Raw genomic sequence first — 24,018 nt, 5'->3', positions numbered from 1 at the left:
AACCTGGCGCCGGACGGGCTGAGCCGACAATTCTCCAGACCTGACTCTCCGCCACGTCGCTTCCGGGGAGGAGGGGCGGGGAAGTCGATGCGCGGCGTGCGCGTCCCCGCCGAGCTCAGCGTGCGCGCCCCCGCCAGGCTTGCCACCGCCCCGAGGCCGCCGGGTGGGCGGGGCAGAGCTGGGCTGGGCGGGGCGGGGCGCGCGGAGAGCACGGCCGGCTGGAGTGGTGGCCGAGGAGCCGGAGCAGGAGGTGGAGAGGAAAGGCGGCGGCCCGCCGGGGCAGAGAGGCAAGGAGGAGGCGGGCTGCACGGGGGTGCGGGGCGCGGAGCGGCGCTGGGACAGCGCGGAGCAGCCGGGTACGGCGGCCACGGCAGCCAGGGCCTGGGCCGCGGTTCGGCCGGGCCGGCCGGTGAGTGTCGAGGAGGCTCGCGGGGGAGGCCGGCCCGGCCCGGGCCGTGCCGCGGCCGGAGGCGGCGGCCGGGCGGTGGGAGGCCCGCGGCCGGGGGGTCTGCGGGCCGGGCCTGGGGCGGAGTAAACACGGCCTCGCGCCGGCCCCGCAGGTTCTCAGCCGGCCGGCCGTCCCGGCGCAGAGGGCGTCCGCGCCCAGCCTCCTGCCGGCCAGCGGGGGAGGCTGTCAGCAAATGGCGACCCAAACGCCGAGGACCGGCCCCTGTGTCACCGGGGCTCGCGTCTGTGGGTTGCGGAGGGGTGAAGCAGGAGTTGGACCTAGGAAACCTTAAGAACCTCGAAAACCCGGCTTCTCTTTCCTTTTGCCGTTTAGAAACTTGGCGTTCTTTGGGGACAGATGGGTTAAAGGAAGATTGGGAGGCATCATCGGCTGTCTCCACGGGATGAGTGAAGTTGGTAACTCTTCCATTCATGGAAGTGACAGGATCTTAGTCTTAGCCTCAGTCCTTATTAAAGAAAAACTTCCTGAGTTTATCGCTCTGAGGGATATGACCATTTACAAGTATCTCGTGGAAGTGCATTGCTTGGAAGGGGGGCCACAGAGTGCACGCTGGATTCACAGCAAATCCCCTTGAGTACGTTTTTAACGTGTGTGTTTAGAGAATAGAGAAGGAGCAGCGTGTTGTTTACCATGGTTCTAGTACTCCATTCCCTTCTCCCTGTCACTTGTTTTTCTTTCTGAGCCTTGTCGTAAGGCTCAGATAAAAGATGCTTGGGAAGGAATTGACCTTTTATTCCATAATTACGTTGTTGGCTCTGACCCAAGATGAAGTTATTTATGGGCATTCTGATAGTTTAGATTAACTTAAAACTCCTTAAATACCAAAAGCCCGAGGTTTCTAAACTTTAATTTGTTTGCTACATTTCAATCTGTGTTGTATCCTTTAGAGACTTAGTAAATTATATTAACAGATTTTTGCGTTTGCTTATACTTATTAAGCTTTTCCAAAGCAGTCCCATTGTTGACTCGGCAAAAGGGTAAGAGTAGCATAAAATGTACGTGTAAGATTTTTCTAAGGGTTCAGTTTTTCAGTATGCAGTTTTCGCTGAATCACTCTTCTTTACGCTTAGTCACTGTTTCTTACTACAGAAGTTTAATTGGGGATAACATGGTGTTTTGCTAACTTTTTAAATCGCCAGTTTGTTTTTATTTGGTACGTTAATGCGGTGACATAGCATTTTTTGTGATTTTGGAAATGTTAGTGGGTGGAGTTTTGTGAGTATTATCAGAGAACTGTAGTTTCCGATACAGGTAAACTTACGCATTCCAAATGTACTAGGTATTTAATTTCAATCCAGTATTTCTGCATGTTTGGCCTTGGAGACTTTTAAAGAAAATACACAGTCTCCTAAAAATATGCTATTAAAGAAAAATAATACATATTTTGAGATAATGTATATAATTAGAACAGTACTGTTCACCAAAATAGGCATTGTTTAATGTGCCTATTTATTTAATACAATATGTTACTAAAATGTGGCTTTTAATGGCATAAGCTTAATGTTATTCTGTATGGTTTTTGGGTAAATCATCTGAATTACCGTAACTGTTTATTTCATTAAAAGGAGTTAGTGCATGCTGTGGAATGACATTGTATATGTAGAATTTGTTGATGTCAAAGTCTTCAGTCAGAAGGCTCTATAAAATATTATTTGAGTTGAAATTGATTTTAATGAAATAGGTGAGATTGGCCTTGGACTAGTGGTTTTTACACTGGAGGTGGCTAGGTAAATGCACCTAAGCATGCCTCAAAACCAGTCTGTGAAAAGCTTTTACAGAAAGGGTGCTTTTTTTTTTTTAACGAGTTGGTAATGAGTTAGCATTAGATAGTTCCTAATATGATTACTTTTAAGTGTAAATGACCTGGTATAAAATGATTATATGTAAAGGTATGTGCAGGTACATGTGGCCATTGTGTGAAATAAAGTACATCCGTTTTCTGAGGAATACGTTTGTATGCTACTGGACACACTCGTAATTATAACCCACCTGTGTAGAGTTCTAGGTTGTTTTCACAGTAGAGTAATTGCCTCAAGATGACAAAGCTGAGATTCCTTGAAAGCCCATTCCCCTATGCCATGCAGCCCATTTTAATAAGCTGAGTTCCACCATTTGGGTGGATTATTTTTATCTGGGTATCAGCTCAAATAGGTTCTGCTGTGAGTATTACATATTCATTAATATTTATTACTTAATTTTGGTTGTAAGTCTGTAGTAATTGCATTTGCTTATTTAGCGGAGAACAATGGCAAATAGTTCGAACTTTCAGTTTGGAATAAGCTACCCATGACCATGTTTAGAAATAGAAGATGTATGTTTTGATTATATCATAACTGGAAGGGTGAAAACAAAATTCCATATAATTAGGTCATCATTCTATAAATAAAAAGTCAGAACCAAAATTTAACAAAAGAATGTATACTGGTGTAACCTATTTAGACATTTTGGACTCACCAGTAGGGTATGTGCTTTGAGTTGGGAGTTTAATGAGCTTGCATTTTCCATTTTGCCTAATCACCCCACCCCCCTTTTTGAAACCAGTAAAATCGTGGTTATAGATTTAGAATGGTCTTTATATATATATATTTTTTAATTTTAATTTCATTTTAATGGAGATCCTGGAGGTTGAACCCAGGACCTTGTGCATGCTAAGCATGTGCTCTACCACTGAGCTATAGCCCAGCCCCCTATTACGGTCTTTAAAACTGATGCACCTGATCAGTAAATCATTCAGCACGTGTTTGTATTCACTACGCAGTAGTGCCTCCGAGTATACAAGAAGGGTGAGCCTTGCTCCGGAGGAGTTAAAACTGATTGCTGAATATGAAATTTCATTCATAGACTTACTTGTAGTAATGGTTAACTGATTGAGCAAGTTTGTCTATAGTTCCATTTCGGCAACATTTTATTAAGTAGAATTCTTTTTTATCGAATGTATTGTAATATTAAGGAAGCAGGCTGTTGCCACTTCCTTTTTTGAGCTTCCTTTCCTCACTCTGCACCTACGCAGACACCTGCACACGTGCAGACGCCTCCACCTCTGCTTTTCTTCTTCAGTCTGATGCCTCTATGGTCAGTAACCTGTAACCAGACTGCAGGGTTGATTTAGGACTTAAAGTAGTGGGACAATATACAGGTAAATGTTTCCTTCTGTGCCTTTTATTATTATTTTTTAAGATTTTGAAACAATGGAAGATTGAAATTAATTAAAAAATTTTTCCCTTTGATTTGACTTTTTGATGGACAATTTAGCTTACTCCATATATAATGCCTGGAACACCTGAATAATAAATGTTTGAATACTTCTGACTTTTTATAGCTGGTATAGTGAGGTAATTTTGACTCAATTTGGTTGACTAATAATAGAGCTATAAGGTTCTATCTTTTCGTGAAGTATGTAGTTTTCCATGAAATCAAGAATTGTTTTGGAATCCACTTGGTTATTTCTTGTTTTATAAAAATTTCATTTGTGTTTTTTAAACAGGTGAGGCTCTGATTGAGGCATAGTTTTGAACACAGGGAACATAAGAATAAATGAGACAGAGATGGTCCTGCCTCCTTTGTGGAGCTTATAGTTTTCCCGGGAAGATAAATATTAAACAGCATAATGGTTTCACTCTGAATTGTGACTAGTGTTACCAAGGAAAAATGCAGTGTGTAATGAGCACAGAAGGGATCCACACCTTGCCTTTGAGTATGTGGAAAAGTAACATTTAAGCTAATAAAGATTTGAGGCAATTGCTGGGAAGGAAAAGGAGTATGTGTGTCTTGGAGGCAGACGTTAAGAACAGCCTGAGGCAGCAAGCTGTGTTGAGTATTTGGGTGACTTGATGTAGTGTGTTTTAAAATCATGCAAATTTGCAGTGCTGTATTTATCTCCTTACGTATTTTAATGAATTTGGAAAAATAAAGGATTGCTTTTTGAGGGGCAGTGTCTTTATGTCTAGAAATAGCCTTAAATGACAAGGCATTATTTCATTGTACGGGAAAATGCCATGTCTTAAAACTGCTTTTATGGATTGCTTGTAAGCCACAGAGTATGAGTTGGCCAAGAATTTCTGTTAGACAAAACGGAAACTATTGTAAAGCACTTAATCATTTACAGATATTCTCTGGGCTAATGAAACTTTTTCCAGTCATTCAACTTTAAGTGTAGATAGAGATGTTACTTGGAATGTTAAGATTCCTTTTCAAGAGTTGTTTTTTTTTTAACTTAATACTGAATTTTAAATTAAGCTCATTTTGAACTTGAAGCCTCAGCATAGCAACATGTTTTCTACTGGGCCTGCTATGTTACTGGTCAACTGATAAATCAGGGATTGACATTTTAAACCCATTTCATAGGATTTATGAGTGATTGTGAAATACTTGATGTGGGCATATTTAATTTGATAATAGCAATCTTGAAAGAGGATGGATCTGGAAATTTTGAATTCTGAAACTGAGGGCTCTATCCCCAGAATACTCTGGGTATTGTTTAGTGCATTTTCTTAACTTACTTCTTAATATATTTAATTTTAAAATAGAATTAAACTTTATTTTTTCTTTGTATAGCTGTTTTGGGAATGGTTAGGTTTGTAGTGTTGTTCCATACATTTGTACTGAGCACTATAAATGTAAGTTATTTTTAAAATAATTTAAAACACTTATGTTCAAAGCAATGTGCTATTATAATTAGAAAGGACCAAAAAGACTTTCTTGACCACAAGGGTGATTAAGTTTTGGAATAAACTACAAGCAAAGTTGTGTAACCTTCATTCCTTAAATAACATCTTAAAATTGGATCACCAGTTACTAAAGTACTGCCTTATTTTCTTAAACTTTTTAAAGTGAAGGTATCTATTATTGTCCATGTACATTGATCAGATACAGATTTCAGTCCTAGACTAGGTAGATGACCTTGGGTAAGTCACTAAGCCTTTCTGTACCTCAGTTTCCTCTGGATTGTTATGAGGATTAAGTGACATGTTATATGTGAAGGATAAAATAGGTACATAGTGTTCCCTTTTCCTTCTCTTAAGTCTACTTCAATATGTAATAAATATCGTGGACTTGTTGCTGTGGATGTTTTTGTTTTTATTTTTTAAAACATTTCTTTTGCTCAGATGGGGAATAGTGTGGAAGAGGTTATTTATTTTGAACCTTGAAAGCCCTCTACTTCTACCTTTCAAAGTTGTTATTTTGCATTTAACTCAGTTGTTTGTAACAGTTGCTATTTTAAACACTTTTGAATTAAGTTATTTTTTGAGATGTGTTGTGCCTGGTTTGATCATGTGATGTGCATGTAACGTAAAGTGTTCCTACAGAGTTCTGAGAGCATTGGTCACTTCTGTTGGAACCGCTTGTATTTTTAGGTTTCTCTCTTAGTAACAGTCAAGTTTATAACCTTCAGCCTGTGAGATGAACTCAGTCTAGCTGAAAAATAGGAAAGCTTACAGCTGTTTTTCACAATCTAATCACTCAGTAAAATTTGTCTTAATTCTTATTAAAGTTTCTCTTCCCTTAATTTACAAATATCATTGTTAGTCTGTCATTTCTTTTATTTTGACCCTTTTAGCATGTCTGTCTTTAATTTTACAGATTCTGTCCTTAGTTATAAGATTTGTAGGGATAAACATTCAGAGGTATTTAACTCATAATTTGTAATTTTTAAGCACAATTAAAAAATATTAGTTTCGTTGTTAAATGTGTACCTTGTTTTTTTCCCACCCCCCTAGCATCATCAGTGAGCACCATAGTATCAACTCAGGTGTTTTCTACTTAACAAAAGTTCTATCAATAATAGGTACATTTTGTTATTTGAATTTGAGGAAAATTAAGCCTGGACTGGAGAAAAAGATACAGCAATTTGAGGAGTAATGAGTTTACCTTAGCCACCTGGCACCAAGATAGAATTTATGGAAGAGAATATGTGAGAGAGCTAGCAATCAGTCTTCTCTGCACTTAAAGAAAATAGGATACGAATCGGCTTTTTATCCAGAAAATTATTATTCATTTAATTTGGGAACTGTCGAGGTGAGTTGCCTGTGTCATATTCGAGTAGAGATCTGAAGCTTGGGCAAGGGTTCTGGGCAAGTTTTCAGCATACAGTGGTAATTGAGGCTTTGGAGAAATTGAGAGCACCCTGGGAGAATGTATGGAATGAGCCAGAAATGACATGGAGCCCTGAGGAAGAGTAATATTTTAGAAGAAAAGAGTAAGGAATAACCAAAGAGGTAGAGGGAAAAACCAGGGGAAATGTGAGATCATAAAAACTGAAGAAAGATAATAGTTCAAAAAGGAGGGATTAGTCAACATAATGATATAATGGCCGAGGAAGACGAGATCTGGAAGAAATGCCCTTTGGATTTAGCACTGAGGATCTCAGTAGAGTGTTTTTAATGAGTGGTGGTAAAAAAAAAAAGCCAGATTAATGGGCTGACGAGTATATGGGAACTTAAAAGGGCTTTTTGGTTTTTTGTTTTTCTTTTGAAAGCTTGACTGAATAGGGGGAAAAAATGTAGCAAAAGGGGGATATTGTTTTATTATTTAGGTTTTTAAAGGAAAAATAGTCTTGTAAACTTTTGATGCTAATAGGAACAAACCAATAAAGAAGTTGATGATTATAGAAAAAAAGACATTGAATAGGCTTGGCTATGGTGATTAAATCAATGCATTGTACCAATGCTTTCTCTTCTTTTTGTGTAAAACTTTACTTGGTAAAAACAGGAAAGACCATTAGTTACCTGTGATCCCTGCTATTTCTCTGATTAAAATCTTCAGTGACTTCTAACTACTCAAAGTCTGAACTCCTTAGAGTAACATATAGCTCATTTTTCATGACTTCTTATTCCTGTCCAGCCTCATCTCTCATAGCTACCTGCATTACACCTTGTGATCCAGGGATACTAGGAAACTTGAGGTTCCCCGAACATGTTTTGCCTTCTTGCTTTTCTGTATTTGCAGATGCTGTTATTTCAGCAACAAATGCCTCCTTTCCTTTCTAACCCTGCCCTCCAATGCTGAAGACTTCTCATCTTTCAGGACAACTGCGAATTCTTTTCTATCCCATACCCATACTGATTTTTTTCTCTGTCATATTGATCATACAAAAATGTGACATGATTGTATTGTCATCTCTGACCTCTTGCTGTAGCTTCTTAAGAAGAGTCACTGTGTCTTCTATTTCTATTTCTCTTCTATTGCTACACCAAACGCAGTGCCTGGTACATGGTAGTTAAACAGTAAGTAGGTGTGTAATGAACCAGTGGGAACCGTGGCCCTCAGAAGTAAGTGATCTGCCCTCTGCTATAGAACTGGAGCTAGAAGTTGCCTTTTCTGGATAAATTCCCTGTATGTTTTAATTAAGGCTTACTCTATTGATTTGTTGTAGAGTTTATTAAGGCATATGTAGAGGGAGCAATCAATAGGTGAAATCTTAAATGAATTTATGTATTTAGAGGGAATACAAAGAAAAGTATATAACTTTAATAAAGTTTTAGTTAAGTATATTCATGAAGTTCAGATTATTCTCTTTGAGGAATATGATGAGATCTCTGGAATGTGGGTACATCATAATCAGTGTAGTTAAAACAGGAAAAGCTAAATAAAGCATTCTCTGAGATCTATAAGTTAAATATGCATTAACTTGTTTTTGGCACTTATATATTACACAATATACTAGAATTTAGTATATTTAGTGTATTATATTTTGAAATGTTAGGGCTTTTGGGCATATTGTTATATGGTATATAAAAATGTACTTTTGAATTGCTCCTTGAAGTGCTTAAGTTGTTTCAAGATAAATTGATTATATGTAAAATAAACATGTTAAATATGTTTATTTTATATATTTCATCCTAATATAAGCCATTATACCTTCATGATTTGATTTTTATTCTTAAACGGTTTTTAAAATTCGACCACTTTTTGCCTAACTTCTTATTTCTTTTCATCTCAATAACCAGAGCTGGACTGGCCATTATGGAGGAGGAGCTGCAGCATTCTCACTGCGTGAATTGTGTCAGTAGACGGTGTATGACAAGACCAGAGCCTGGCATTTCCTGTGACTTGATTGGTTGTCCATTGGTTTGTGGAGCAGTTTTCCATTCTTGTAAAGCTGATGAGCATCGACTTCTGTGTCCATTTGAACGAGTGCCTTGCTTGAATAGTGACTTTGGATGTCCGTTTACAATGGCTCGAAATAAAGTTGCTGAACATCTAGAAACGTGTCCTGCAAGTGTGGTGTGCTGTACTATGGAGTGGAACCGATGGCCAGTTAGTTATGCAGACCGAAAATCGTATGAAAATCTAAGCAGAGATGTGGATGAAGTGGCACAACTAGATATGGCTTTGGCCCTTCAAGACCAAAGGATGCTCTTAGAATCTCTCAAAGTAGCCACCATGATGTCAAAAGCAACTGATAAAGTATCAGAATCTAGAGAACAAATCTCAGTTAAATCAAGTGTCCCAGAAATACCACATCCTAATGGTTTGGTGTCTGTTGCTGAAGAATCCTATGGTGCACTTTATCAAGCTACTGTTGAAACAACCAGAAGTTTGGCTGCTGCTTTAGATATCCTGAATACCGCCACAAGAGACATTGGCATGTTAAGTACGAGTCTTTGTGCTTCCCCAAATGAAGTGAATGAAGAACAAAATGCCAGCGAAAACTTACAGAATAGAAACTTAAAAGATCAGGACTGTCTTTATGAGGATGAGATAGGAGCAGTAGGTGGAGTTGACCATAACGGCACCAGTCAGAATGCCCAATTTGAACAAAATGGTTCAAGTGATTTTTTATGTGACTTGGATGCCAGTTCTTATGGCACTCCTGCTCTATGTAATGGCTTTCCCTTGGAAAATATATGTACAGAGGTCATAGACCAGAATTTACATGATGACTCCAAACAAAATAACTTAACAAATGGAGAATGTGTAGCATCTGATGGTACTTTAGAACCTTCTAGTTCACTTGCAGTAGCAGCACAACTTAGGGAAGTAATACCATCTAATGCTTTGCCTAATGGCACAGTTCAGCATATCCTCATGGCAGATGACGATGAAGGAGATTTGTGTCGGAGAAAAGTAGACTTAGGGGACCTGAGGAATGTGGATGTCTTATCTTTCAGTCACCCTCCTCCATTCAAATTTCTTTCTAATTCATGTTGGTCTAAACCAAAGGAAGATAAAGCAGTAGATACATCAGATTTGGAAGTTGCAGAAGATCCAATGGGCCTCCAAGGAATAGATCTAATCACAGCAGCGCTACTGTTTTGTCTGGGAGATTCTCCGGGTGGGAGGGGTATATCTGATAGTCGCATGGTTGATGTTTATCACATTGACTTTGGGACTCAGACTTTTTCTCTTCCATCGGCAATATTAGCGACAAATACAATGGTTGGGGAGATAGCTTCAGCTTCAGCTTGTGATCATGCCAACCCACAGCTTTCAAATCCAAGTCCTTTTCAGACACTTGGGCTGGATTTAGTATTGGAATGTGTCGCTAGGTACCAACCCAAGCAACGTTCAATGTTTACATTTGTTTGTGGACAGTTATTTAGAAGAAAAGAATTTTCTTCACATTTTAAGAATGTGCATGGTGACATTCATGCTGGACTCAATGGCTGGATGGAACAGAGGTGTCCCTTAGCATATTATGGTTGTACCTATTCTCAGCGTAGATTTTGTCCATCAACACAAGGAGCAAAGATTATACATGACCGCCATTTGAGGTCATTTGGAGTTCAGCCATCTGTATCTACAGTATTAGTAGAGCCTGCTAGAAACTGTGTGTTGGGATTACATAGTGACCATCTAAGTAGTCTTCCTTTTGAGGTCTTGCAACATATTGCAGGCTTTCTTGATGGTTTCAGTTTATGCCAGCTCTCTTGTGTGTCCAAGTTAATGAGGGATGTGTGTGGCAGTCTTCTTCAGTCTCGTGGAATGGTCATACTGCAGTGGGAGAAAAAGAAGTATCCAGAAGGAAATTCGTCATGGCAGATAAAAGAAAAGGTTGGTTTAATTCAATTGCATCAACCCCTTATTTGACATGTAATAGGCACTAAGTAATGTTGCTGAATTAATAAAATTAATCTTGTTGAGAAATTGTCCATCCTTAAAGCTTACTAACTCAGTGTATAATCACAAACTTTTTTTATAATGATAATTAATAAAAAGCAAGGATAGTTAGAATTGTTTGTCATAATCACATGTTTACTACAGATATCCTAGAACTAGATTCTAATATCACATGGCAGAGGCCACCTCCGTTTCTTCAGTTGAGGGGTCCTGCACCCATTCACTTCTGTAACAACTCCCTTTGCTTGAGTTTGTGTTAACCAGCCTCTAATTTGGGCTCCATCTGAAACATTGGACAGTGGAGGAAGCAAGGAGAAGGTTTTTTTTATTGCTTGTAATTGGCAGTTTCTGTCCATTAGCAGTTTCCTTCTTTGAACTTGATTGTTTCAGGTACAACTTAAAAAAGGAGACATGAGAAAAGTATAACTACTACTGCTAGTAAGGAACCAGTGGAGTGTTTGGGGTTAGAGAACATAAATGGATGGATATGGAAATGTATTAGGCTGAAGTGAAATGAGGGCTGCAGGGTTTGACATTGGTGAGGACTCTGGGTTTAGTACAGTACAGGGGAGTGCTGCAGATGGGAAGCTGGAGCTGGAGATTGAAGCAGACCTGAGAACAAATCCTGGCTCCACCACTTTCCTCCTGTGATATCTTTTGCCCAGCTTCTGTTTGAGGCACTGTCCAATAGAAATCTTTGATCGAAGGTGTTTTTTCATTTTATGAAACTGATTTTATAAGGTACAAGAAAATTTGATAAACTTCACATTGGCCACACAGGGTTCGAATTTCTGGCTACTTCCTTCTTTTTTTTTTTTTAACCACCCTTAGGATTTCTCTAATTTTTACTCTTTGCTCCAGTTTTTCAGAATTCTGCATCTACTTCTGTGTTCTCCTGGAGCTTTGAGCAGTAAATGAACACACTCATTATTTCATGATCTTTTTTTTCCAAAAGAGAATTCTGGTGGCAGAAAGTTTCATACTTGCTGTATATATGTGGCTATGTGTGTATTTTCATTTTCTACATGATTTGATGTCTTTGCCATTTGGGATGGGACACTCAGAGCATGGCCCCTTTTTGTCCTTGCCCACGAGTATTATTGACCTTTGAGGTGATGTATTTTCTGAGGATTCTTTTCCTGCAGAAAGTCTAATCTACTTTTGGAGTTTAAATTGCCATCATTTATACAGATTACTCACATGTGTTTATCTGGCCATTTTCTCCTCTGAACCCTAGACCATTACATATATGCACCTACTGGACTTCTCCACTTGTCTCACAGCTTCATCAAGCTCAACATGTCTAACCTGTTCCACTTCTGTACCCCTTTTCATCTCAGAAGGTGACATTATCGTCTCTCACATTGTCTAAACTAGGAATTTGGGAGTTAGGGTGGCCCCCCCCCTTTCGTCTTTATTTCCATATCCAGGTAATCGCAGAGTCCTGTTGTCTCCCTTCTTCATACCTGTCAGGTTTGCTTTACTGTTTCTACGCTGTTTCCTTAGTTGGTCCCACCTGGAGTGTTCTCTCTTTTCCTAACTGGGTTTCTATTTCCGACCGAGTCCCTTTCCAACATATTCTCTATAGAAGAGATAGAGTGATAAATAATTTCTTATATATAGTTCTTATGCTGTAGTGCTTAAAAACTTTTTAAATGTCTGTCCATTGCCCTCAGGTAGAGGTTGACTCCTTAGTGGAACATGTAGGACTTTGCATAATCTTGTCCTTACTTACTTCAGTTTCCTTTTGTCACTTTATATCCCAGCCATAGAGTTTACTGACAGTTGTCTGATACTTTCTTCCTTGCCTTAAGGCCTTTGAGTATGCTGTCCCTAGTACCTACATTGGAACATTTGCAATGTGCTGGACATTGTGCACTTTACTTTTGTTTATTTAATCTACTGCCCCTATTTTATGGTTGAAGAAACTGAGGTTTAGAGAGGTTAAGTAACTTGTCCAGTTGATGGATTGAAACCCAGGGAACCTGTTTCTGGAGTTTGTGATCGTCATCTCCTTGCTATATCCTGCATACTCTTCAGATCTTACTTTGAAAGCCTTCTCAGGCCCCATTGAAGCCTTTAGGGAGGCGCACTGCTCTGTGTTCGTGTGGCGCTCTGTTGTGTACCCCTACTCCGTATGCCCCTACTAGAGCACTCACCGTCCTGTTTTGAAATTCACCTATGATTTGCCAGTTCCTTTCAGCAGACTGTAAGTTCCTTAAGAAGTGAGGCTGAGAACCAGGTATCTGCTGCTTAGCATAGCACCTGCCATATAGCGGCACCAAGTGAACACTTGATGGATACTTGGATGCAAAGTTGGCCCATTACTATCTTGTCATCAGGAGATGGGAGCGATCCATTTTTTCTTGAGTTTTTTGTTTCACCAGACTAACTGTCTGGAAGTAGGGAGGCTGTCTGCCCCCATTGAATCTTTCAGCTAATTTGTTCCGTGAAGCTTAACAAAAACTCCTAATTCTTAGCGTAGTTGCGTGGGTGTGGGGAATTGTAATCTATAATGTGTATTGATAGCTACTCTCCAGGCCTTCACTGACTCCAGGGAGATGACTCCACGCGGGGTAATTAATAGAACCTAAGAAGTGTAGCGATAAAGTGCCCTACGTGCTGAACCATGGTAACTTCTGCCAGCTGAAAAGTAGTTTTGTTGCCACAGAATTTGAAGGCATCTGGCCACCCAGAATTCGTACCGTTCTGTTCTGAGCTCTAGTGTGTGCTGAGGGCTTCCCCTCAAATCCTCGGCTGCTGCTGTGGGCCGTGGATTCGGTGTTCTCTCGATAAGTGCCCATTGATTAGCTGAGCTAGGATGCCTAGGCCTGTCCTGCTCTGTTCATGTTTATTACCTACATTCAGATAACTATGTACTTTTGAGTTGTAAAGATGAGAGGGGGCCGCAGTAGTCACAGCTGGACTAATGAGATGGCGGTGCTTCAGGGCTTGGAGCTGCTAAGTGGGCAGAGAAAGTAGTTCTTAATTTTATCAGCAGACACATGAGCAAGGATGGTAGATGAATATTTTCCCCAGAAATGCATTTTATGATTTAAACTAAGATTTAAACTAAGATTCATTTTACAAAAAGCTCTTCCTATAAAAGTTTCCAGAAACATTTTGAAAAAATTGAAGCACTTGCATTCTTCAGTATTACTGAGTGCCTTCACTACTTATAAATAGGAAGAAAAACAACCTTGGCACAGTATTCTAGAGTATTTTGAGTATACTTTAAATGGTATCATAGAAATGAGAGAAACACTTGGAGGAAAAAGTAACGCTCATATTGTCAATATCTCCAGACTAAATAGGTCTGTATATACAGACGTTTGGATAGGATGAAAGACTAGTGTACAATATATATTATTTTAGGAAGTAGCTCTGAATTCATGACGTTATTTCTTAAAAATTCTAAAGAAGCCAGGTTGGATGTGATTTTTAATGTTGAGTTTTGTCTTTTCTTTTTGGTTATTACCTTTATTGAAATCATGTCAAGTAAGTGATTTATTTTATGATTATTTGATAAACAGATTTGTATCCAAATGGATTACTACTTTTCAGCTTTGTAGCTAACTCCTTGAAGCTTTATATTGGGTGTTTCTCTGACAGTTAGAAATGTATGCAGTTAGAGCAAGAAGTATGTTTTGATTCTCGTAAATCGGCTTGTTTAAATCTGAAGTAGAATTTTCTTTTAGGTATGGCGATTCAGTACTGCATTTTGTTCTGTCAATGAATGGAAATTTGCTGACATCTTAAGCATGGCTGACCACTTGAAGAAATGCAGTTACAATATTGTAGAGAAACGTGAGGAAGCAATCCCATTGCCGTGTATGTGTGTGACACGAGAACTCACTAAAGAAGGACGGTCACTTCGCTCAGTTTTAAAACCTGTACTTTAGAAACTGTAGCTCCACTTGCACATCCATGCGAGCACCTAGCATGGTTTCTTTTTAGTATGTGACACTTTATTAATGTATTAAAGAGTACAGCTAGCTAAATTTATTGTCACCGTGTATATAACGTTTTGAAGTGACATATATTTTTATAAAGTACTGTTTAGTTGGAAAAAAATTGCCTTAATGTTTGAAATGTGTGATTTTTTTGGAACTTGCTGGACAGGGTGATTTAATTTTTAGCTAATAATTTTCAGAATTAGTATTTTTAATGGTGTGCATATTTTGGTTCTTAAATTTTTTGCTTCTTAAACTAACAAGATCCTGACCAAACAGTTTTCCTCAGATTTTCTGTGGGTTACAACCCATGCATTCAAAAAGCAAATCTTTGATTCTGATTTTTACATCATAGGCTTTTGAGATAAAAACTTTGAATTGCTTAAATACTGCATAAGACCATTATAAAAGTTTATTTTCTAGTGCTCCCTTATATAATTGTTGATATGTAGGTGATCTCTAATATATACATAATATTTAAAATCATGAGTAATATTTGATAATGCCATTTATCATGTTTTAAAAATAGTCCACAAACGTGTTTTCACCTTACATATTTATAGCTCTCTTACAGAGAGTGACTGTATGCAGCTTTTTTTTTGTTAGATGCCACATCCAAAGACTCCAGGCAGCGTGCTATATGACAGGTTAAAGCAAAATCAAACAGAAAGCCTGTGAATTTATTTAATTTGAAGCTGTATATGGTATTTTATATGTATGCTATGTATTTGATATTTAGAGACAAAAAAATACAGTCGGGCCTTCATATCTGCAAATTCAGTATCCATGGATTCAACCATAATGGAAAATAATTTGAAAAAAATTTTCCATAAAATTCCAAAAAGCAAAACTTGACTTTGCCCCTCACCTAAACTATTTACATAGCACTTACATTATATTTACAACTATTTACATAAAATTGACATTGTATTAGGTATTCTAAGTAATCTAGAGATGATTTAAAGTATATGGGAGGGTGTGCATAGGTTATGTGCAAAGACTACACCATTTTATATAAGGAACTTGAACATCTGTGAATTCTGGTACCACACGGGGATCCTGGAACCACTTTCCCATGGATATTGAGGGACGACTGAATACCTCATTTTAAGTTTGAATTGGGCATGTTGTGTGAATAAATTTCAAATAATCAGAATGTAAAGGGCTTAACTTTTTTTCATAAGCGTTTAAAATTATTGCCTTTTGATGTTTCTAAAAACCACAATTATGTTTTTTAAGACATTTAAAAGTGTGACACTTGATATCTTTGTAAGATGACAATCGTGAAATGCAGAAACCTGTCTTGGCTGACAATCTCTAAAACATTTCCAGGTTAATATTCCATAGACTTTGCTACCAAAAAGTAAGAATTGCATCTTTGTGTAAAAATCAGAGTATAACAAAAATATTCAAAGACCTACTCTTGAACTATTTTATTATAGTGTTCAAATTGATTTATACTGTTATTAACCTGATATGGTCAGTTTGAAAAAATGAATATGTCAGTATTAAGAAATAAATTGCAAGGATGGGAACATGTACTTAAATAATTTAGGTAACTTCTGGCATTTGGTAGTCTGAAATGGTGACAAATTACCTTGTTACAAAATTTCAAAACTCTACTTTGTCTTCTCTTCCTACATGTGTCCCTGAGAGTGCTCTGTTGTTAACTAGGTTCTTGATTCCCATATATGGCAGTCGGGCTGGGCAGAGGCGTTCCTTGGGCATTAGGAAAGAATTCTGAACTACTTAAGACTTGTTTTGGTTGTATCAAATCCTTATTACAGTTGAAAACTATAGCATTAAACACTAATCAATTGTTTTGCTTCACTTGTCATTTTAATTAGTAGAATACTTACTTCTCAGTACTTAAACTATCTTTTTCAACTGAGAGATTGAATTACATAAACAGCCTCTGAGAAGAAGTCAGAAATGAAGTATCAAATACTGTAAACTGTAACTGCCTTTTAAAGCTTTGCTGAAGAATGTGTCTGGTTAGGATAGCACAAACATTAACTTGTTTTATGGTTATGCTTTTTAAAATCCTTGTTTTTTAAGTTTTGACTTTTTGTTTTCCACACTGGATCATGAGATATTTAACATTTTCCACCTTTTATTTCTTTTACACATCTTTGGCAGTTTTTTGTTGTTGTTGCTGTTATGCCACCATACTATTTTGTTAAAATGTGTTCTTTGTGCAACATTTGTTCAGATTCTAATAAAATTAATATTTTCCCGTATATGGCTCAGTAACTTAAAAATGAAAAACTTAACATTTAAATAAAATTTTAATCCTTGTTTGACAAATTCCAGACACAGTCATATTGTTTCTATAGTGGGGATTTTCTGCATGTTGTAGGACTTGCTTGTTGATTATCATTGCTCGCCCAGGTTTTACTGGTGAACATGAATTTTTTTTTTTTAATATGGAAATCTCATTAGTTAGCTTTCTCTGCCCCTTCAGTGTTTTCTTGAAAGTAGTCCCACCTAGGGATATTTCTGAAAGGCTGAATTTTCTGGCAATGTTATTTTTCTTAACTTTGTAATGGGAACAATCTATCTAGACTTTTAAGCATGAAAAGTTTTGTGTGTTGGCCAAGTAAATTGTCATTTGAGAAGTCTTTGTTGATTCCTTAGTCCTTGCTAATCAGCAAGGTAAGAACAAGTGTCAGGAAGGAGGCAAATACCTGAATTCTCTTTTATTCGCTGCCTTCTTCCTCAGGATTGCCTGTAAACTTAATCTCAACGCCCCCCCCCCCCGCCCTCTCCCCTACCCCTCTCTCTCTCTCCTGAGAACCACAGATCACCAATAGTAATGGTTCCCCAAGTGTGGTCCCTGGACAGTAGCATCAGCATCACCTGGGAATTTGGTAGAAATGCAAATTCTTGAGCCTCTCCACAGACTTACAGAGTCAGAAACTCTAGGGTGGGAACCAGCAGTCTTTTAACAGAGGCCTCCCAGGTGATTCTGATGCACAATAAAGTATGAGAATTTAGAGGAAAGCCTGGGACACGCCAGCTATTCTATGAATGATGTGTTACTGGAGCAGGTGCATATGTGTAGGTACATATGTGTATAATCCAAAATTAAGAGGAATAGTAATTTATTAGTATTAATGATTGAATTTAATTTTATATGTTGTCTCAATCTTACAACCATATGACAAAATATATTGGGTACCATGGTTGTCGGACATTTTTTTTAAAAAGCTAATATTTACTAGTATTTTTAATTTACTGTTATTTCTAGTATTTCACTAGTGTTTCTTCTGGTCAGGGTAAATTGCAGTGAAACTTACTGTTCATTATTAGCACTAACATTTAGCCTAGTCATCGTTCATTCCTGTGTTTAGTGGTTGCAGAGTCATGTGAACATATTAGATCTCTAGGATAAACAGAGTAGATGTAAAAAGATACTGGATTAAATTTTACAAGAATTTTGTAGGAATTCTTTGAACCCTATCAGCAAGAGATGGTAAAGACTGTGTTTCTGGTTTACCAGTAGTATAGAATCGTTTTTTGGTCTTTGACCCTGTGCTACATATCCCAGCAATGTTGTTGCTGTTACCCAATGTTAAGGGATAGTTAATACTGGGATCTTTGAAGATACGGTAGTTTATACTGCTGTACTGGTAACAGATTTTTAATCCCTGGCAATTTGAATGTAGTTTTTGGTGTTTAGAAGCAAAACAGATTTCTTCATGTTTTGCATCCCAACCTAAAAAGGCTTAAAGTCTATTAGGTTTAAAAATTTTCTAAGGAATAGTTATGCAAACATTAAAAACTACGTTCCATGTAAAACACACCGCATTGGAAGGTGACACAATTGGAATCTGCAGAGGTGGATGTTTAGAATTGCAGTAGAAAGAAAGCAATTGGCCCTCATTCTTTCAAAAGTCTGGATAGAGCCTTTTGATGAAAATAATTTCCCTGATGTATGTTTGGCTGGTTAACTAAATACAGCTCTTAGTATTAATTAACATTCTTGTGAGGCCTAGGAAGCAAGAGAATATTAGTTACCTTTTAAAGAGAATCAGCTCATCAGTGACTCATCCATTGTATTTAAAATAATTCAGTAATAGGTTTTTTTAGGATATGACTAAATCTGATTTCCAAACAAAAAAGTTTAAGATGTACAAGTAAAGGCCAATGCCAGTAAATTCCTTTCTAAATAGGAGAATGGGAAGAATGGTTTCTTTGAAAGTTACCTTTTACACAAATATTTTCTTTGATTTATAAGATCAAAGTAAGTTCAAAAGATAAGATCTTTATTTTACGCTTCCATTGTATGGATTTAAAAATGTACTCAAAGTTTAGGTACTGATGAATGTTTTGGGGTCTTTGAGAGGCAGGTGTTCTGACACAGTTCACTTTTCTTCTTTACAAATGCAGACTGAGAAGGGACGTATGATGTAGGGAAATACTGTTACCTAGAATATTTGATTCCTAGTAAGTGTTTTGGAAAGAATTATTGGTTAATACCAAAAGGAAAGAAAGTAGAAATTAACTATAGTATGCTACTCTGAAAATCCTTTGCAAAAATAGGGTCTTTAGCTGAACTTTTATAAGTATTTTATTGCATCTGTGATTAGTAGATTCTGTAAATGCATTATTTATACATGCATTTATTTGCACTTAGAATCTCCATAAATTGGCCAAGTAGATTTTAATACATCTTGAGATGTACTAATGGAGATACATCTCAAATTGCTTTTTTACCTTAGAACATTTCAAAACTGACATTTTGGGTTCAGGATATTTTTGACTTCCAATGTATTTTGTGGGGAGTGACTTTTCATTAATAAACTACAAAGAAATGAGTTACAAGGATGATTCATGAACATGCTCTAGAGAAATACAGTAAAAGTTCATTGATACGAATCTCCTATTTTATAATTTTTTTTATTTTTGACATGCTATATTGAAGCATCTATTATTTACTATGAAGAAATGCATTTCTGAAGTAAACTGACAACAGAAACAAAGGAAATCTATTTCTTTTTCACTAACATCAATAAAATTTTAAGCATCCCCCAAATCATTTAATTAACCCATTTGCATGCAAATATTATGATACAAAATGATTCTTCAATATATGAGTAGTTCTAGTGGTGGTAATAGTGTGTGTGTTTGAAAGTAAACTGTATTTCTGTTGAAATACTAAGAGTTACGAACTCATCAGGTCAAATTGTCCTTTTCCAGTAAAAGCAAATTCATCAGATTTGAATTTTACCTTTTTCTAATATAAATTGTTAGAATTTTTTTTTACTCAGACAAGATCTTTAAACAGGTAAATAGGATGATATATGTGTTGGTTCATTCTACAGTCAAAGAGTAACATTAATTGTTAAATTATTCAGTGGTCTAATAAGATAAGAACAGTAGCAATGATTTGTTACTGTTCAGAAGATTGAAGTCGGAAAAAGGAGATCCTGCCTTTTGCTTTCCTCCTAGAAATTGTTTTTTCATTAAGTCCCCCTTTTCATTTTAATTGTCAGTATTGCTTGTTTATCCCATGACTTCAATTTTCTGATCTGGTGATCAAAAAAAACCTAGATTAAGGACATAGAGTTTTTAAAACCTTATTTTGCTAATCAGCCTATGTTTAGTAGTTTTGGTCAATAAAGTTTAGATTTGATTAAGTAACTTATTCAGCTTCTTTTAAAGTCTCTCAGCTCACAATTTGTAGTGTTGAAAAATTGAAGTTTCAGCATTCAGGTTTAATTACATTATTTGATTAAAAGAAATCAAACCACAGAAATAGAAACAATAATAGGGTATTACATCTGTTCAAGAGTAAAATTACCCATTGAATATTTAATTATGTCAAGTGGATGTCTTTCCTATCAACTGGTAACTTTTAAAATTGTTACCTTCAAATTAGAGATTTGAAATAAAAATGGAGAATAGTATTGGTTCCCTACAACATTCCAATAGTTTTATGATTAAAAACTGACATATGACATAAATTGCTTTAAATGGTTAATAATTTGGTGGACATGAATTCTAAAGACGTCTATGCTGCATTTAAAATGTTAAAAGTTGTTCACTTGATCAGTGTTTAAGCACCAGTCAGTCCTGAAAACTTGAATTACATTCTGAAAGGTAATTGCACTGACTCATTAACTTACCTCAGATGTCAGTTTAGTTTCCAAAGTATCTTCTGCTTATGATTTGCATAAAGGTTTTTTTTAACTCTTAAATGCAAAAGGATACAGTATTTCTTGAAAAACATGCTAAGTGAAAGAATCTAGATCCAAAAAGCCACATATTGCATGACTTCATTTATATGAAATAATCCAGAATAGGCAAATCTGTTGCGAGCAATCAGATTCATGGTTACTAGGGCCTGTGGGGAGGGAACAGGGGAACTGACTGCTTAATGGGTACTGGTTTCCTTTTGGTGGTGAAAATGTTCTAGAACAATACAGCGTTGATTGCACAACGTTGTGAATGTACTAAGTACCACTGAATTGTACACTTTAAAATGGTTTAAATGGTAAATTTTATGTAATGTGTATTTTACAACAATTTTTTTTAAAAAGAGAAGTATTTGCAGTCGTTATCAAAGCCAAAAAGTACAGTGCTTTCAAGGTCTGTGAAATGCTTAAGGTATGATTTAGAATTAATTTAGAGCATTAGTATGTAACACATTTATTCAAAGTCCTAATGAAATTTGTGAATTCCATCACGGAAGTACTGCTGACAGCAGCAGAAATAAAGTTATAATTCATCACAATTTCCTTACACTTTTCTTCTACAATTGTAACTGAGCAATTGGCTTCCACATTAATGTTCATTTCTCACATTTTACATTTTCTTATGATTCCTTGTGGCATATCTCAATCACACTTTTTAAGATCCGTATTTAAAATCATGCTTTGAAAAAAATTTGTATAATTTTAATGATCATTTTTTATAGTTTTATACTTTGTTCCTTTTAAAGAGCAAATACATTGATGTATTAGATAAGACTAAATAAATTGAAGTGATGTATACATTTTGCATTCTTTTGAATTGTCTTGTGGGAAAATGCTTGAATCTTGGGATTGGTAGGTACTTTAACAATCGTTTAGTTTCTCATTTTATGTTTGGAGAAATCGAAGCTGAGTCTGCCTGTGTAAGTTCATTCAACAAGCGTTTATTGAGCACTGATGCCAGGGTAGGCCTAATTCTGGAAGGTTGTGACATGCCTCACATCACACAGGAATTACTACTACTTTCTCCTCCTTCTCTGCCCACTGTATATCTGGTAATATACCAAGTACATGGACAGTGGACACGTTCCAGAGAAGGAAAGGCTTCAGGCAGAGATTCACTTTGAATGGTTCCGCACATGTATGCTTCTCAAATGCTAGAGAGATGTTCTTTAGTAAAATACCCATGACTATAGTGTTACTTGAGGAATGCATTAATTAACAAGTAAGTTTGCTTTTGCACTTTAAACCAATTACTTTCCACTAAGTTCCAAGGAGCTGACTTTAGAAAATTGTTGATTAAAATCAATATTAAAACAGTTAAATTGTTTTTCAAATACTGTGCTTCTCATATGATTGAGGGTATATATGCCAATTAAGGTGTTCGTGTGCTCCAACTTGAACAACAGTAAGTGTGATTAAATGGGCTTAACAGAATGAGGCTGGTAGCATGAACTAAACTAACAGGATAAGCAGAGTAGACAAGAGGAGACTTGCATCACAATAGGTCTACTTAGACACTGCACAGGGGTCAGAGTCAAAGGATGGGAGGAAGGGAGATAATTCATATTCCAACTAGTTAGGAGGAAGGAAAATAATTGTCATAATTCACTCATGATTTTTTACTTAGTGGTTTCTTATTAATTTTGTAATATTTCTGTAATAGTTAGGACTTCTTATCAAATAGTTTTTGACTCGATTTCCTTAATCATAACTTCTGTTCCTTCCTCTTACAGGCTACGTTGCTACACCATTTCTCAAACACTCTCTATCCTTTCATGTCTCTGAGCCTTTATATATGCTTTTTCCTTTGCCTAGAATGCCCTCCCCCAAATTCTTTGTCTGGTAAACTTCAGATCGTTTGTGAGGACCCAATTTTGATGTTTTTTTCCTAGACCATCTCAGGTTAATGAGTTACCCATGCTCACTGTGTATCCCCCCTTTTTTTTAATCATACCTAGTTTTTCAGTATCCATCACACTACACTGCCATTATCTATTTGCTGATACCCGTTCACTGCTATGGATTGTAGCCCCCTCTAGGTAGAAACCATGTCTTACTTGGCTTCAGATCCCTGAACCTAGCAGAAGGCCTTACACACAGAAGGTATTCAGTCGGTGTCTGTTGAATGAATCATGAAAAATGATAGAATAATTTTTTAATGCTTTCAGTTAGCTTTTGCTGCATAACTTGCTCCCCAAAACTTCGTGGTTTGAAACAAGTTTAATTAGCTCATGATTAGTTATCTGGACTAGTTTGGTCTGGCTTGACTTGGCTGATCTCTGCCTGGTTGGCTCATGCATCCATGGTCAGCTGCTGGGTCAGCTGGAGGTTAGATGATCTAAGACAGCCTTACTGACATATCTGGTAGTTGGCAGGCTGTTGGCTGGGGTGATGGGGATGATTAAGCCACATGTCTCTCATCATCCAGCAGGCTAGCCCTGGCTGATTTACATGGCAATAGAAAGAACAGCAAGAGAGTTAAGTCCCAATGTGCAAGCCACTGCTTGTCACATTTGTTAATGTCCCATTTTCCAAAGCAGTGACATGGCTAAGCCCAGATGCAAGGGATGGAGAAATAGAGTCTACCTCTCCGTGGGAGGAGCAGCCAAGTTATGTTGCAAACAAGTGTGTGCACAGGAACAGAGAGAGTCATACCCATTCAAATCTACATGAATGCCTCGTAATTTCCAGTTTGATAGTCCCTCCTTTCCTCTTCAGATTTTTCTAACAAAACCCCCTAAATATTAAAAACGAGGGTCAATTAAAAAATGAAGGAGAGCATCAAGTTTGTAAGGATAGTAGGGAGGAACTGCACAGGGTGGAGGAGCAGCAGCAGGTAGGAGCATTGTGACCTAAAAGTGACTCATTCTACTGCTACTGTTTACAGGATCTGGAGTCATCCCTTTGGCTTTCTTAATTTTCTTCCTTAGTTGTTATATGTCATTGATTTTTGCCTCTTTTCTTTATTATTTCCTTTGTTTCTACCCTGTGTTCAGTTTGCTTTTTGTTTACCACTGTCTTACTGTGGAAATTTAGATCATTGATTTTAAACCTTTTTTTCTTTTATGTTACAGACATGTACAAATGTAAATTTCCCTTTAATCACTGCTTCAGTTGCATCCCACAATGTTGACATGTTGTATTTCATTATTATGTAATTCAAAATATTTTCTGACTTCTCCTATGATTCCTTCTTTTATATATTTAGAAGTATTATTAATTTTCTTGACGAGTTGACTTTTTGTCTTTCTGAAATGTTCTTTATCTCTGCTAAAAGATATGCTATGGAAAAGAAAGAAAAACTAGAAGAAAGGGGAATTTGGGAAGGAGGGAATGA

The 24,018-nt window shown here is 37.1% G+C and overlaps 1 protein-coding gene across 6 annotated transcripts; it reads left to right on the top strand.

Annotated features, from left to right (window-relative positions):
- Window positions 1–206: 206 nt before the first annotated feature.
- Window positions 207–16,721, top strand: FBXO30 (F-box protein 30). 6 transcript variants are annotated; one of them, XM_072965986.1, is made up of 4 exons: window positions 444–860; window positions 6,280–6,484; window positions 8,416–10,462; window positions 14,227–16,721. In XM_072965986.1, the coding sequence occupies exons 3-4, from the start codon at window positions 8,432–8,434 to the stop codon at window positions 14,428–14,430; spliced, it is 2,235 nt and encodes a 744-aa protein (XP_072822087.1). In that variant the 5' UTR covers window positions 444–860; window positions 6,280–6,484; window positions 8,416–8,431; the 3' UTR covers window positions 14,431–16,721. The 6 variants fall into 6 exon arrangements, with proteins under 6 accessions (XP_072822085.1, XP_072822084.1, XP_072822089.1 ...); XM_072965984.1 differs by lacking the exons at window positions 444–860; window positions 6,280–6,484 and adding an exon at window positions 207–287; XM_072965983.1 differs by lacking the exons at window positions 444–860; window positions 6,280–6,484 and adding an exon at window positions 207–409.
- The last annotated feature ends 7,297 nt before the right edge of the window (window positions 16,722–24,018 follow it).

The sequence above is a fragment of the Vicugna pacos genome, chromosome 8 (genome assembly GCF_048564905.1).
Source record: "Vicugna pacos chromosome 8, VicPac4, whole genome shotgun sequence".
NCBI lineage: Eukaryota > Metazoa > Chordata > Mammalia > Artiodactyla > Camelidae > Vicugna > Vicugna pacos.
The sequence above is the reverse complement of the archived record's forward strand: the minus strand, read 5'-3'. Positions and strand labels throughout refer to the sequence as shown.